General features: G+C 38.3%; 1 protein-coding gene and 1 pseudogene across 4 annotated transcripts in view; one reads left to right on the top strand and one right to left on the bottom strand.

The window, feature by feature from the left end:
- The window catches only part of FCHSD2 (FCH and double SH3 domains 2), a 299,879-nt gene that overhangs the window by 50,589 nt on the left and 232,140 nt on the right, over positions 1-17,150 (bottom strand). For 3 of the 4 annotated variants that reach the window (XM_074400964.1, XM_074400966.1, XM_074400965.1), the window contains 4 exons: positions 15,052-15,147; positions 12,829-12,900; positions 2,525-2,641; positions 476-580 (listed from right to left, as the gene is read on the bottom strand). In XM_074400964.1, the coding sequence (XP_074257065.1) occupies positions 476-580; positions 2,525-2,641; positions 12,829-12,900; positions 15,052-15,147 (390 nt within the window). The remainder of the gene's footprint in view (positions 1-475; positions 581-2,524; positions 2,642-12,828; positions 12,901-15,051; positions 15,148-17,150) is intronic. The other variant, XM_003923427.4, reaches the window with a different exon arrangement.
- LOC101031211 (interleukin enhancer-binding factor 2 pseudogene) lies at positions 6,899-8,551 on the top strand (annotated as a pseudogene).

Raw genomic sequence — 17,150 nt, 5'->3', positions numbered from 1 at the left:
TAACAAATACTACTGTGGACATGAATGAAGACAGTGAATCACCTTCATCTCAATGTATGAAGAAACTCTGTTTTATTTTATTTTATTTTATTTTATTTTATTTTTTGAGACGGAGTTTTGCTCTTGTTACCCAGGCTGGAGTGCAATGGCGCGATCTCGGCTCACCACAACCTCTGCCTCCTGGGTTCAGGCAATTCTCCTGCCTCAGCCTCCTGAGTAGCTGGGATTACAGGCACTCGCCACCATGCCCAGCTAATTTTTTGTATTTTTAGTAGAGATGGGGTTTCACCATGTTGACCAGGATGGTCTCGATCTCTTGACCTCGTGATCCACCCGCCTCGGCCTCTCAAAGTGCTGGGATTACAGGCTTGAGCCACCGCGACTGGCCAAAGAAACTCAGTTTTAAAGGTGCATATCACAGCTGTGACAGTGTCATTGGATCTGGGCAAAATGCCACAATTAGCTGCCACTTTACCTCTGCTTTACGAATATTTTCTCTAGCTTCATCTATTTTCTGTTCCAGCTCTGCTCGGCTTTGTTCTGATACAGCAACTCCATGACACTCCAGATCATTTAGAACCTATTAAAGAAAATGGGACAATAATGATGACTGTTTTTTACTTTTCATCTTCCTTAAGTGATTATTTAGGTAATTCAAAAGGCTTTAGTGACTAGTAGCCATATATTTTTTTCATTTATTTATTTTTTGAACATTCTGAAATAATTACAGACTTACTAGTAGCAAAATTACTGCAGAGAGTCCCTTCAGTGGGGAAGCCTGTGAGATAACCAGGACCAGCCACTATCTGATTGCTGCCACATAAGGGACCCCAAGGGAAAACTGCTAAGCTGAGGCCACCCCATATTCAGATTAGTGAGACATAATCATAATGTAAAAACCCTCTTGTTCTATGGCATTAAGTTTGAGGTGGTTTGTTAAGCAACATTGCGTAAGTGGTACATTGAATCTGAGATGCCTGTCAGATAGTGAAAAGAAGATGTCAAAACTGGCAAGAGACTATAATATAGTAGCAGCAAGGCCCAATGTTGGAGATATTAATTTATGATTTGTTGGTAAAGTAAAACCATGGAAGTGGTTGAGACTGCATATATGAGGGTAAAGAATAAGAAAACAAGATAACCAAGTACAGCAATCTAAGAAACTGAGTATTTAATTGTTGGATGGAGAAAGAGGAACCTATGAAAAAAATCGATATATGGCCAGAGAGGCAGAAGGAAAGCCAGGTTGAATCGTGGATGACTAGAGAAGGTAACATTTTAAGACAAAGAGAGTTGTCAATTGTGATGAAACTGCTGACAGATTAAGAAATATGAGAAATCAAACTGTCCATTTTGAAGCTAGCAACACAGAATTCATTGGTGATTTTGGTAAGCTTAGATTATGAAGCAGTACAGGGGAAGGAAAGGAAAGGAAAGCTCAAATGTAATGGGCTGAAAAGTAAGTGGGAGGTGAGATTCTATAGAATAAGCATAGGCAATTCTTTTAAGAAGTAGGATGTGAAGGCAAAGAATGAGAAGGATATAGGTATCAATAACTGAAAGAGAAAAAAGTACTATGCTTAAAATAATTTCTTTGTGCTTAGAGTTTAGTCTTAGAGATATATTTTCTTTCTTTGTTTTCTTTTTTTTTTGAGACAGGGTCTTGCTCTGTCACTCAGGCTGGAGTGCAGTGCCATGATCTTACCTCACTGTAACCTCCAACCTTCTGGGCTGAAGAATCCTCCCCAACCTCAGCCTACTGAGTAGGTGGGAAGACAGGTGTGTGCCACCATGCCTGGCCAATTTTTAAATTTTTTTGTAGAGACCGGGTTTTTGCCATGTTGCCCAGGCTGGTCTCAAATTCCTGGCAAAAGCAATTCACCTGCCTCAGCCTCCCAAAGTTCTGGGATTATAGGCATGAGCCACTGTACCCAGCCAAACATATATTCTCATAAAACCTATAATTGTGTCTTCAAAAAATACGTCTTGAGGGACAAAAACCTACATTCAACATACGTCTCTTCCCCTGCCCATAATACACTATCACAGCTTTTCTTTGGCAATTGTATGGTAAACAGGTGAATAATTGTATTGCTGATGGAGGGCTTAAGGACATCCAACATGAGTAGAGAGCTGACAGCATACTGCTGAGTGTTGAGAAAGTACAGAAAAAAACACATCTAATGCTTGAGCAACGAAGTTTGAGACTAGCTTGGGAAACATGGCAAGATCCTATCTCTACAAAACACCTAAAAATAATTAGCTAGGCATGGTGGCATGTGCCTGTGGTCCCAGCTACTTGGGAGGCTTAAGTGGGAGGACTGCTTCTGCCCAGGAGGTTGAAGCTGCAGTGAGACATGTTCACTCCACTGCCTTTCAACCTGGATGACAGAGGAAGACTCTCTTAAAAACAACAACAAAACACGTATAGGGTATTTTTCACATTTAATAAAACTCAGCTTCTTAAAACTGGTTTGACATTTGGCTTAAGGTGAATGTAACTAGGACTTTCTCTTATACTTACCCGTTGTTGGTGAACAATGTTTTTATGTTCACGTGCCACACGTGTGGCCCATTTTCGAGCTTCCTTATTTAGACTGTGCTCCTCTGTGGTCCCAGTTTCTGATTCTAATTGTCGGCTCTATAACACAAGAGTGAACAAAGATAAAAATACTGCTATCCTTATTGCAACCACCACTGCTTTGTAGATGGACCAGAGGGCCTTCACTCAATCAGCACTCAAAACATGAGGCATGCTCCACTACTGCTGGAAGCAATGTCTTAACGTCACAGAAAGTTACCAGAAGAGTAAGACGACAGTATGAAACCATTAAAGACCGTAAGCTTTTTGTCTTACACTGTCGAACACAAAAGCATAATTTCTAATGCTGTGGACTTATCTTTTTGTATGTGATGGAATTATCATCTTTCTGAAGGGGAAGGAAGCTAGTTAAGGTAAGCAAAGAAGAAAAAAGTATTCATGCCAATCTACTATGATGCTAAAATCATTGTATAAATAAAAATGGAAACAATCTAATAGTTTCAATGTAAGTAAAGAATCATTAAAGAGAAGTAAGAACAAAACAATAAAATAACAGCACCACAATCATGTACCGCCCCTTTGCCCCAGGATACTGGATTTCATCAAGTTAGAGGTCCATCATCAACTTGCCACCAAACTTCAAGCCAGCTTTTGCCCTTTCTCTAGGATTTAATATCTTCATATGAAAGATAAGGGTGCTAGATCAAATAACCACCAAGGGTTTCTTCTAGCTCTAAAATGCTATGATTCTGATTTACAAAGAACAAACCGCAAAATCTAAATAAACAATAGTAATAGCTAACTCCCATTGTGCAAGGTACTATGGAAAGTGCTTCATGTAACATTTTTTTCTTTTTTTAACAGGTTTAATGATGTGGGTCCCAAACCATTTTATAGAAAAGAAAACAAAGGCTCAGAGAGGTTAAGTAATTTTCCCCCAGATGGCCTGGATATTAAATGTTACAACCTTAATTGTCTGATTCAGAGCCATTAAACACAAAACTCTTAATTCTCTCTAAATTCTTAAAGACCCATGAAAAACAAAGTTTATTGAGATAATTAGGAAATTAAAAAAAATATATCAATTACCCAAAGAGGTTTTTAATAGAGAAAGAAGCAAAATTATACAATGAAAAGAATTTTAGAAATTCTGATCATGGCTCACTGCAGCCTCAACTTCTGGGCTCAAGTGACCCTCCCAACTTCAGCCTCCTGAGTAGCTGGAACTACAGGTGTGTGCTACCAAGCCCAACTAATTTTTTTTTTCCCCTAGAGACAAGGTCTCACTATGTTGCCCAAGTTCCTCTTGAACTCCTCGGCTCAAGTAATCCTCCAAAGGGTTGAAATTACAGGAATGAACTACCACACCTGGCCTAGTAATTCTTTTGCAAGATCTTGTAACTCAAAATTGATAAGTTACAAGATCTTGCAAAAGAATTACTAGGATTTAAAAAATTAATATTTTTGTTGAGGGAATTGTGATGAGGCAGGGTTTAAAGTTTTTTGCTCTATACAGAGATTCCTATATTCCTACATTCCTACAGACAATCTAGCTAAAGCTAGATTATAATGATGACAAATGAACTGAAACAGAGCGAAATAATTAAAATTCAAATCTAACCATCTTTACATTTGTATTTTATATTCTAATTCATTCTTTGGGTTATCAGAAGTCTGGGAATGAACTTTATTATTATATTTTGCTTTGCAAATGAATCTGGGCATTCAAATTTGTATCTGTTCTCAAAATCAGGAACATTAAAATGTTAAACTCTGGACACAGATACAAATGAAATGTACATAGCTAGAGGAATGTAATCTGTAAAAGCAGAAAGATATATTCTGAAGAGTCCAAGAATAGGTTTTTGAGTCAGATAGACAGTTTGAATCCACTGTATACCATTTTATGGTACCACTAGCTTTATGATCTTGAGCATGTTAATTATCTGAGTCTTAGCTACATCTGAAAACTAGTGAAAATGTCACCTATCTCCATAGGTTTGATAGGCTATAATGAGGCAATATTTTAAACATTCTGGTATAGTGTCTACATAATATCTTAAGCATCCAGTCATGGTAACTGTTAATATTAAAGACTCAATTGAAAATTACTTGAAACAAAATGTTCTCATTATTGTTCATAAAAAAATTCAGGTAATTCATAGGTTCTTGGTAGCCTGAACAATGAATCCAAAACAAAGATTGAAGATATATTGAAAAATTAAGGCGGATCTCAAAGAGAATTAATTTGTAGGGAGCAGCTAGATGAGAAAGGAGGCAACTGATGGAAACATTTAATTTTTGTTACTGAGTAGCATTTTAGGAATAGGTAAAGTGATTTAAATTGTGTACTGGCTACAGATGGGCCATAACCCAATTTGCCTTACAAAATTTATACCTTTTTATTGAGTATTCATTGTGCTCAAGATAGAGCTTTTCCCTTATTTTTTATGTGTCTACTAAGACCTACAAGATTGGAAGATATGGCTTTGAGATCCTTTTGTTTAGGGAATGACACATAACTAAAATTCAAATTAGTTTATCCTTTTCATGAGTTCTGAAATCAGGCCATGGAATACATGTGGAAGCTCCTGAGGCACAGGTCTTGACAACTGAGGATTTCATGCAAGGCGAATACAGCCCAGGGTGTTAAACAATACACAGATAAATGTTCTAATACCACCTCTACTATCAAAGATCAATATAAATCAGGATCTAGTATAGGTCATAATAATAATTATTATTTTGAGACAGTCTCACTTTGGCTAGCATAATCTCAGCTCACTGTAACCTTTGTTTCCTGGATTCAAGTGATTCTTCTGCCACCTGCCTCAGTCTCCCATGTAGCTGGGACTACAAATGCATGCCACCATGCCCAGCTAATTTTTTGTATTTTTAATAGAGATGGAGTTTCACCATGTTAGTCAGGATGGATAATAATTTTTTTTAAGACGGTGGTATTAGCAGTGGTTGATTCCAACAAGAAAAAAAAAAAGCCGTAACAACTGCTACTTTTTAGAACGTTGGCAAATTTATTTTTATTTTATTTTTTATTTTTTTAGAGTCTTGCTCGGTCACCCAGGCTGGACTACAGTGGCACTATCTTAGCTCACTGCAACCTCTGCCTCCTGGGTTCAAGAGATACTCATTCCTCAGCCTCCAGAGTCACTGGGATTGCAGGTATGCACCACGTCAGCTAATTTTTTGTATTTTTAGTAGAGATGAGGTTTCACTATGTTGGCCAGGCTGGTCTCGAACTCCTGTCCTCAAGTGATCTACCTGTCCTTGGCCTTCCAAAGTGCTGGGATTACAAGCATGAGCCACCGCGGCTGGCCTAGTTCATTCTTTTAACATTTTTCTTTTCTTTGGAAGACAGGGTCTCACTCAATTGTCCAGGCTGGAGTACAGTGATGCAATCATGACTCACTGCAGCCTGGACCTCCTGAGCTCAAGAAATCCTCCCACTTCAGCATCCCAAGTAGCTGAGACCACAGCATATGCCAGCACACTCAGCTGATTTTCTGATTTTTGGCCTAATGCTTTTGGAAAGAGCCTATAGACTTTTAAGTCACATATTCAAATATACCACACACCCTGGAGAGGAGTGGGATAGTGCCTCTTAAGAGACATAATTTAATTTTTTCTGACTATGCTTGGAGAGCAGAACTTCCACCTGGAAAGAAGTGGGAACTCATCTGATAAACTGAGTGTGCCTGGTGTCTCAGGAGAGTACCACTGGAGAACAACTGGTATGAACTGAGCCTTGGAACAATTCTAAAAGACTCTGCACACCTGGGGAAAAGGAATATACCCATTAAGGCTGGGGGTAAAGAAATGATGAGAACTCTAAGAAAGGGGCTTTTCTTTTGTCTTGGGTTAGAGTACCAAAGGCAAACCTTAGCAAAAAATATGTCCCTGAGTAATGACATGAAAGTAAAACAAAAACAGCAACAAAAACCTTGTGTCTAACACCTTCTAGAACATACCTAGAGGCATTAGATGGAAGAGTCTTATAAAGAGTATGCCTTTATTTTGGTAGCTCCTACAGAGATTTTGCTTTAAGATCCATAATCACAAGCTAGATAGGGGAACTTCCAAGCTCCTATGTGTCGGCACATAACTGATGCATCTGTGCAAAGATCTAGCTACTCTGGATGGTTAGACAAGCAACCAGATCAGGAGAGACTAAACCAGTTGAGGGCCTATCATATAGATGGTAGACTTTCTACAAAAAGCCTTTTGTGAAACACTGAAGAAATTAGGACAGCCACTTTGAACACTTAACTGTCAGTCCTGCTAATTCTAAAAAGTGATGCTCGAGTTTTCTGCTCCTCAGAGTAAAGGGGTGGCGGTGCAGCCTCTATTGTTCGGGTTTTAAGGCACCATGAGGGGTGACAGAGGCTGTGGTCGTGGTGGGCGCTTTGGTTCCAGAGGAGGCCCAGGAAGAGGGTTCAGGCCCTTTGTACCACATATCCCATTTGACTTCTATTTGTGGGAAATGGCCTTCCCCTGGGTCAAGCCAGCACCTGATGAAACTTCAGTCAGGCCTTGCTGAAGAGGAATCAGGACCTGGTTCCCAATTCTATCCTTTCCCTGGTGACAAAAATAAACAATGTGATTGACAATCTGATTGTGGCTCCAGGGACATTTGAAGTGCAAATTGAAGTTCGACAGGTGGGATCCTATAAAAAGGGGACGATGACTACAGGACCCAATGTGACTGACCCGGTGGTGATACTCAAGATTCTGCCAACATTGGAAGCTGTTGCTGCCCTGGGGGACAATGTCGTGGAAAGCCTAAGAGCACAGGATTCTTCTGAAGTTTTAACCATGCTGACCAATGAAACTGGCTTTGAAATTAGTTCTTATGATGCTACAGTGAAGATTCTCATTACAACAGTGCCACCCAATCTTCGAAAACTGGACCCAGAACTCCATTTGGTTATCAAGATATTGTAGAGTGCCTTAGTAGCCATTTGACATGCCTGCTGGTTTGAGGAAAATGCTTCTCAGTCCACAGTTAAAGTTCTCATCAGACTACTGAAAGAGTTGAGGATTCGTTTTCCTGGCTTTGAGCCCCTCACACCCTGGATCCTTGACCTACTAGGTCATTATGCTGTGATGGACAACCCCACCAGACAGCCTTTGGCCCTAAATGTTGCATACAGGTGCTGCTTGCAGATTCTGGCTGCAGGACTGTTCCTGCCAGGTTCAGTGGGTACCACTGACCCCTGTGAGAGTGGCAACTTCAGAGTACACACAGTCATGACCCTAGAACAGCAGGACATGGTCTGCTATACAGCTCAGACTCTTGTCCAAATCCTCTCACATGGTGGTTTTAGGAAGATCCTTGGCCAGGAGGGTGATGCCAGCTATCTTGCTTCTGAAATACCTACCTGGGATGGAGTGATAATTAAAACCTTCGGAAAAGGCTTATGAGAAGCCACCAGAGAAGAAGGAAGGAGAGGAAGAAGAGGAGAATACAGAAGAACCACCTCAAGGAGAGGAAGAAGCAAGCATAGAAACTCAGGAGTGACCTTCCCTTCCCTTGACTTGGAGCCAGACCTTCCCTTGACTGGAGCCTAAGCTCACTGCTACTGGGCTTTACATGGTGGTAGACACTTCCGAGGGATAGGGAAGACAGCAGGAAGGAAAGTAAACTCCATAGAAGTGTCATTCCACTGGGTTTTGATATTGGCTTAGCAGCCAGTTTCCCATTTGTGACCTATATCATCCATCTATAATGAATGAGGATACCAACATTTCCTCCTAATATTCTAGAATCCCCAACTCCTGAAAACCCCTCTCTCAACTAATACTTTGCTGTTGAAATGTTGTCAACTGTTAAGTGTCTGGAAATTTTTTTTCTAAGAAAAACTATTAAAGTACTTCCTAGTAGGGAAAAAAGAAAAAGTGATGCTCTTGTCTTTAGTCAAAGCCTCTCATTTTTGGATACTGTGCCAAGCCTATGTGTAAGAGGATGGTACCTATGTACTCAATAGGAGGACTTCCTACAGTTTCTATCACAGCCTTTCATGTTTATGAGACAATGCTATATCCAGTACAAAATTTCTACAAGCAGAAAGAGTCACCCATAACAATGAGAATTTTCAGGTATATTTACTGCACAGTGTATTAACCCCATGCAGTCTTTTATAGACAAGGGAAATTTCTGCCAAAGATTTATTTTTAATAGATGCATAAATCACTCCCTTTACATAAAACTTTAATGTGTAAAAGTTCTCAACTGCAGCAAGTGGACATTTTTTTTTTTTTTTTTGAGACGGAGTTCCGCTCTTGTTACCCAGGCTGGAGTGCAATGGCGCGATCTCGGCTCACCGCAACCTCCGCCTCCTGGGTTCAGGCAATTCTCCTGCCTCAGCCTCCCGAGTAGCTGGGATTACAGGCACACACCACCATGCCCAGCTAATTTTTTGTATTTTTAGTAGAGATGGGGTTTCACCATGTTGACCAGGATGGTCTCGATCTCTTGACCTCGTGATCCACCTGCCTCGGCCTCCCAAGCAAGTGGACATTTTACTTACTATAACTGTTAATCTATAAAAGGTAGAATTAAATACCAGAAATAGCATCTAGAATAACAGGAAAAGATCATATATCAGAAATTCAGTGTCACTTTTTGCTATCAATATTTGTGAAGACCTTGTTATTTGTTGTTCAAGGAAGGTAAAGGGGTAAGGGTATTCTCATCCCCACTGGGAAACTTGAAAATGTTTCCTTAAGTTTTTCCTGCCTGTATAGATGATACTTACCTAAGTTTTGTGGAATGCATGTTTCCCATATTATTTCCCATCCCAGCTTCTCCTTGTCCTTTTTCACAGAATATGACAAAATGCCCCTAATGGCATTCATCACAAGTTCTAGTAATAAAGGAAAGGCTCACTGAGATGTATGTAGGGCAAAAGTGTTGAAAAGTACAAGTCATGTACTTAAAATTATTCCAAACAGATTGCCTTTCAGATGTACAAACTGCCAAGAGGGACGCTGATGAGATCCTCCTTGTGGAATAAGTAGGAGAACAAAAGTCCCAGAGGAGTTTTAATGATCAATCCAACAAGGGAGTTGAGAGCTAGGGATCACAACTGCAAAAGTATTCCAAGTATTTCAAGATCTGTAATGCCTTCTATATTTGATATTGGTATTTCCTATAGCAATTAGGGGAAAAATACTAAAAAAGAAAAGAAAAGAAAAGAAAAATAAATATTTTTGTCCTGTGGAAAGATTTTAAAAAGTCAATCAACATCTGTTCTGACTCAATGTGCCAGGCACTGAGTAGAATGCTTTGTATCCTATTTAATTTTCAAACCCAATAAGGTATAGCTGGCCTTCTGTATGTGTGGGTTCTGTATCTGGAGTCAACCAACCACAGATCAAAATTTTTTTTTTTTTAAAAGAAAAAAAAAAAAAGGATAGTTGTGTCTGTACTGAACATGTATAGACCTTTTCCTTGTCTTATTCCCTAAACAATGTAATATAATGTAAAACTAATAATATAGCATTAACATTGTATTAGGGATTATAATCTAGTGATGATTTAAAGTATACAAAGAATATGAATAGGTTATATGCAAATACTACATCATTTTATACAGAGGACTTGAACATCTGTGGATTTTAGTACATGAAGAGGTTCCTAGAATTATGGATACCAAGGGAGAACTGTTGTCATTTCACAAATGAGGAAGCTGAATCACAAAAGTTAAAAATATATAAAATGCTAGTTTAGACACCAAAACCTATGTTTTCTCCATTGTACAACACCTGTATGAATCACTAACCCCAGTGTGACCCATGTGTCAGCTGAATGACTCTAACATTGAGATCCTAATAAATGTGCTTGTCAGTTCTCTCTCACAGAATATCCTTAATATAGAGAAAAGGATTTTAAGGCAAATTCCATATCCTCCTCAGAATAATTCTGTATTAATAAGTCATTTCAGAAAAAAAAATTAAAAAAAGATGTACTTTACTTTTTCTAGAAAGAACTCTGGCTTTCTGGTATCATCTGAGAAATGATAATTGAAGATATAAAGAAAGAACACTTTAGAAATCAATAACTCTATTACGGAAAATAGGTAAGAAAAGCCTTCAGTATTAACCATGAGACAGCTATTAAGTTATTACAAAAGACAAAGCTTGCCATTGGTCACTGTCACTTGTAGCCATCTTTCGGTAATACTAAAATTCTACCCAAAAAAGCCCTAATTACTATAATAATACTGTGATTATACATTCAATTGGACTTCTGTAGGGAAAACAGTATGGTTTGAAATGGGTTATATTCAAAAGTTAAAAAAATTTTTAAGATAGTTTATGAAAATCATCAGAAAAAATAAGAGTTACATTTTATCATAGGGGTAACTTTAGAAGTCCTATAACTTTCCTAAATACATCTTAAATTTAGATAAAATATTTAATGAATTCTCATCTGTAAGGCAAGGGCATATGCAAAGAGTATGTAAGTATCTGCTTAGTAAATGAAAAATAAATGTGTTAAACCCTAAGCAGTTCAAAATTCCTAATTCAAATTATAAAATGTAAAATAAAAGAACAATACTGTACTGCCCTGCAATAGATCTCATCATATTGCTATCTTACCTAAGTACATAGTTCTCCATTTACAAATCATGTAAAAACTCAAAAATAACACCTGGTTGCAACCCACTTTCATCACTAAGTCTACTTACTATTTCAGGTACAGTCATGTACTTTCAAACTTTTCAGGCTCTAACACTTATTAGCTGAGTGACCTTGAACAAAGCAAATTGTTTTTCTTTCTATTTTTTGTTTGTTGTTGCTGTTTGAGACAAGGTCTTGCTCTGTCACCCAGGATGGAGTGCAGTGGCATGATCATGGCTCATTGCAACCTCTACCTCTCAGGCTCAGTGATCCTCCCACTTCAGCTTCCTGAGTAGCTGGGACTACAGGTGTGTGCTACCATGCTCAGCTAGTTTTCTGTATTTTTTTTCCCCCTGTAGAGACAGGGTTTCACTATTTTGCCCAGGCTGGTCTCAAACTCCTGGGCTCAAGCAATGCCTCCACCTTGGCCTCCCAAAGTGCTGGGATTACAGGCGTGAGCCTCTGCACCCAGCCAGATTTCCTAACTTTAGTTTCCTCAACTGTAAAAGAGGGATTACAAATAGTGCCTAGAATATAGGGTTTTTGTGAAGATAAAATAAATTAATATAGGTAATACCATTAGAAAAATGTCTAGCATTAAATAAATGTTCAATGAATGTTACCTATTATTTTTATTCTTTTCAACTTTTGCTTTCCCTTCCTGGCATGTTGTTTCTCCCTCTATTCAGAGTAAACTGCAATTCATCTTCAAGATCTAATCTATAACAAGTACACACAATCCAATAAAAAAACAGAAACAAGGTTTGAACAGACATTTGACCAAAGAAGACATATGAGTGGCTAATAGACCCATGAAAAGATAGCTCAACATCATTAGTCATTAGGGAAATGCAAATCAGAACCATGAGACACTATTTCATATCCATTAGGATGATTATAATCAGAGCTAGACAATAATAAACGTCTGGCTGAGGCAGGAGGATCATTTGAGCCCAGGAGTTCAAGACCAGCCTAAGCAACATTGGTGAGATTTCCTCTCTACCAAAAAAAAAAAAAAAAAAAAAATTAGCTGTAGTCCCAGTTACTCCAGAGGCTGAGGCGGAAGGATTGCTTGAGCCCAGGAGGTTGAGCTGCAGTGAACTGTGATTATGCCACTACATTTTGGCCTGGGCAACAGGGTGAGACCCTGTCTTAAAAAAAGACTGACGGTCTGGAATGATTTTTTAAATCATAGGCAATTTATCTTTTTCCATTATGAAAACACAAATTGCTTCCCCAGTGCTGAAGACTTCTTCTTAGAAGAAAGCATAGCACAGCAGAAAGAACATTACTATTGCAATCACAACAGTAACGTGTCATTAATTTAGTCCATGACTCTGGACAAGTCTCCCTTACTAGGCTACAGTTTCCCCTTTAATAAAGACAAGATTAGCTCTAAAGTTCTCTCTAGCACACCTGCTGAAGAAAATTAAGGTGTTTCAAAGAAGATGAAAAATGAGTAGCTCAATTTCTTCACTATAAACAGGGAAGGAAATTCTTAATTTATAAGAGAAAACAGCTGATGCATCAGGGACCTTTTATATGTATACATATGTAACTTTCACCCCAACACCAGGTCCCACCCTTCATTAACATGCAAACCCACACGGCCCATCCTTCCCACCCTTGTCCCACACCCCGTATACCTCAGCTATGGTCATTCTCAGAGCACTGACAGGGGAGAGCTCAATATCCACCAGTTGGGCGGCTTTTAAACTCTGCCCAGTAAAGATTGCACAAGGACAAAAAACAGCATAGAGTTAGAAATTTAAGGCAAACAAGGACATAACACCTAAAAACATTTAACACAGTGTTTAGAAACAAAGGGTTTAGGGTTGTAGTTGGGCTGTGGAAAAGTGAGATTAGAGTCGCTGTTATTCTGATTCTTCTGTGGAAAACAGCAATGAAGAAATAACCTCAAATTAGTCATAACTTTAAGTCAAGCTTGACAAACTCGTCTACATCCTGTATTTTCTAATGCTCTGCTTCATCCCTCCCAGGCTTCAAAGAAGGCAAATCATAGGAGAATGTGAATGAGTCACTGGCAAAAGCTGATGGAAAAAAAAAGGCACTACTAAAAGGGCAAAGGTTGTAATATAGAGAGAAATGCTGATTTCCTACATTTCTTTATATAGCTGCTAACAGAGCTACTTAAAGTATAAGAAAAGTAATGAAGATATCTCTGGCAAATATGTTTCTATTAAACTGATACCATTAAACTCTAGAACTATATCATAAACTCCCCTGGTTCTGGTTCTAAATTTATCAAAATTTATGAATATAATTTGACTTTCTTTTTGGCTTGTTAACAATGAGAGAATGTGCTAGTAATGACAACATGTGCCTTCTCATTTTGTAGAAGTTAAACTTCATTTTTATGATACCAAATTAGCATTTTGGTTCTTTTTTAAAACTTCAAATAGTGGCAAACATTTCCCTTAAACTCAAGGACAATTGCTTTATGCTTTTTAAAAATTGTCAATTGGAACCAGGCACGGTGGCTCATGTCTGTAATCCCAGCACTTTGGGAGGATGAAGTGGGTGGGCTGCTTGAACTCAGGAGATCAAGAACAGCCTGGGCAACATGGTGAGACCCCCATCTCTATTAAAAATACAAAGAAAATAGCCAGACATGGTGGTGTGTGCCTGCAGTCCCAGCTAATTGGAAGGCTGAGGTGGGAGGTTCACTTGAGCCTAGGAGATGGAGGTTAGAGTAAGCTGAGATCATGCTACGGTGTTCCAGCCTGGGTGACAGAGTGAGACCCCGTCTCAAAAATAAAATAATAAATAAGTAAAAATAAAAACAAAAATTGCCAACTGGAATCTACAGACAGAAAGTAGATTAATGATGCAAGCAGCTGCAGTGAGGGGTATGGGGAGAGTGGCTGCTTAATGGAGAAAGGATTTCTTTTTAAAGTGATGAAATGTTGTGGGACTATAAAGTGATGACAGTGTACAACTTGGAAATGCAGTGAGTGACCGTGAATCAACCCCACACTTTAACCATGGTTAAAACTGTAAGTTTTGTGTTATGTGTATTTTGCCACAATAAAAAAAAAATGGCCAAGGAGTAGAGATATTTTAAAAATTGCCAATTTGAGGTTTATGTAAGTATTAATAGTCTAAGAAATCCAAAAGGAATTATAAAAGGACTATAAATCTTCTACAGGGCCAACCAAAATATTTCATACCCACATTCATTATTCCATTTATTAATTCTATTCTGGGTTTTTTTTTTTTTTTTTAGATGGAATCTTACTCCGTCACCTGGGCTGGAGTGTAGTGGCTCACTGCAACCTGTGCCTCCTGGGTTCAAGTGGTTCTCCTGCCCCAGCCTCCTGAGTAGCTGAGATTACAGGCACCTACCACCCTGCTTGGCTAATTTTTGTATTTTTAGCAGAGATAGCATTTAGTCATGTTAGCCAGGCTGGTCTCAAACTCCTGACCCCAGGTGATCCACCCACCTCGGCCTCCCAAAGTGCTGGGATTACAGGGAAGAGCCACTGTGCCAGACCTATTCTGGTTAAAATTTAGCCACTGATTTCTTTGGAGGAATAAAACATAAAGAACTTCAGGGAAAGTACAATTTACGTTTAAATAAATGTATTGAAAAATTTTTTTTTCTCCTTCCCTCAGTTGTTTTCAGGTTTTGGTAACTTGTCATAACTTAACCTCATTTGGTAGAAGGTTGTTAGCATAAAGATACTGGGTGTGTTGGCCACAATTCAGGAAAAAAGATTCTTACAGTTTTGTCATAAAATTGATGAGACATACTCAGCTTTTTCTGTCTTTTTATGTTAAGGATAACTGTTACTTGAGCACAAACACAACTGAACAACAAATAAAATGAAAATCTGTAATTCCCTTACAGTATCACTGTCACAAGGCTGGAACTGGAAGGGCTGAGGTTTGTGAAATACAGCATTCTCTTGCAAAAACAGCTGAAGATTGTAGTCCCGTACCACCTAAAGAGAAAATAAAATATCTTTAGGTCTTTAATGAGGTTTAAGATTTATTCTGCTGTTTACTATACAAATGAGAAATCATCCAACATTGTGGTAAAAAAGAAATGTTACACATTTAATTTTTCATTTTAGACAATATTATTTATCTGTCTGATTTTCTCAAAAATAAATTTAAAAAGGAATAGTTCAGAAACTATGTCAGATTTGGGGATTGGACGATATAAAATACTTTAAGAAGGCAAGAAGATAGTTTTTACACAAAGCTATTCTGTGTAATGCAGAATATGGTGCAGATAAGGAAGTACATTGGTTGTTTTCATCAATCCCAGCTCTAAAATCTTGTGGGCCTCTCAAAGTCTGTTTCATGGCCATTGCCATCCACTAGGAAACTGCCAGATAATTCTATCCAAGGCACCAAATAGTGTTTGTAAAAGAGTATTTCTCAGCACCTTCTTGAGGAGGTTACACTCTAATTACCGTCTTACAGCAGACCAAGAAGATAGACTAGAAAGGAATTTCTATAAAAAGGGAATTCTGATAGAAAGCAGCAAAACAAATAGCACAGAAAGACAGACATCTGAAAAGAATTCACTGCATTTACATACCTTGGGAAAGAGTGGAAATCAACATCTGATGGGGCAAAAAACCCCACTTTCTATTTTGCCACCACATCGCTTACCCCTTACTTTTTTTTTTCAACATTTCATCACATGTATTTCTTCTTAGGCAGTCTAAGCTGAGAATGTCATGTACTTATCTTTCATTTGCAATATATTATAGCCCATTAATACCTCTGCCAGAAGATGGGCAGAATTTTTTTTTTTTTTAAAGTTCAAATTAACTCTGTAGCCCTACTTTAGGAGTCCTGGGAAAAGGGATAATTGAGGAGATACAGAAAGTAGTAAGTATATATTGCATTTTGTTTACCAGTGCAATCCCAGTTCTCTACTGCTTCCCTCTCCCTCACTCCACCAACCACTTATTGAGAGGGTTTACCAGGGCCAACATTACACATAGGGATGTGGGGGATATATAGATGAATAAATTGAACAAACAAGGTTAGTATCTTGAAGGAATTTATAATCTGGAAACTGGGAGAACCAAATAGACTACATAATTAAAATACACCAGGGAGTGTGTAGAGGGTATGAGGAGAGAACAAGGTGATATTTAATCCAGGCCAATGGGGTGAGATGAGGTGAGGAGTTGTTAGGAGCATATGGTCTGGGAAGGCTGGCTGAATAAACATATTCTCAAAGGGAAATGCACTTTGTTCTCTTTTTGGATTCCAGTTTTAAGCTAGAATAGTTGTGAAAGCTCATTACAGAGCCCTTAGAGCTTCTCATTCAGAAAAGCTAAGAGGATCACCTCTTTAGTTGCCAAACCTAACCTCAAGCACTATTAACCGTTTTGTTTTGTTTTGTTTTGTTTTGTTTCTCTTGAGGAGGGGGTTTCAACCTTTTAAAATTTTAAACTCTTTGTTATGGAAAATTTCAAATACATATATAAGTAAAGACAACAGTAGAATGTATCCTCATGTCTTCATCACCTAGTTTCCAAAACCTCCCTTTATGGCTAAAATTCTTTCATCTTTAAGCCCACCTACCTTTTCCACCCCTAGTTATACAGGAACAAGTTCCAGACATATCATTTCATCTATAAATATTTCAGTATGACATCTTAAAGATAAGGATTCTTTTAAGAAAACATATCCATATTACAATTTACAGTAAGCACTTATAAATCAACAAGTTCTCAAATTTCCTTGTTTCTTTTTTTACAAAAAAGTTTTTCAAATCAGGATTCAAATACAGCCCACACAGTGCAACTGCACGATGCTGTTTCGGTTTCTTTTCAAATACAAGTTTCTTTATCTCTCCCTGTTTTCCTCTTTTTTTTTTTTTTTTTTTTTTTTTAAGACGGAGTTTCGCCCTTGTTACCCAGGCTGGAGTGCAATGGCGCAATCTCGGCTCACCGCAACCTCCGCCTCCTGGGTTCAGGCA

The sequence above is a fragment of the Saimiri boliviensis genome, chromosome 6, assembly GCF_048565385.1.
Source record: "Saimiri boliviensis isolate mSaiBol1 chromosome 6, mSaiBol1.pri, whole genome shotgun sequence".
In the NCBI taxonomy this organism is placed as follows: Eukaryota; Metazoa; Chordata; class Mammalia; order Primates; family Cebidae; genus Saimiri; species Saimiri boliviensis.
The sequence above is the reverse complement of the archived record's forward strand: the minus strand, read 5'-3'. Positions and strand labels throughout refer to the sequence as shown.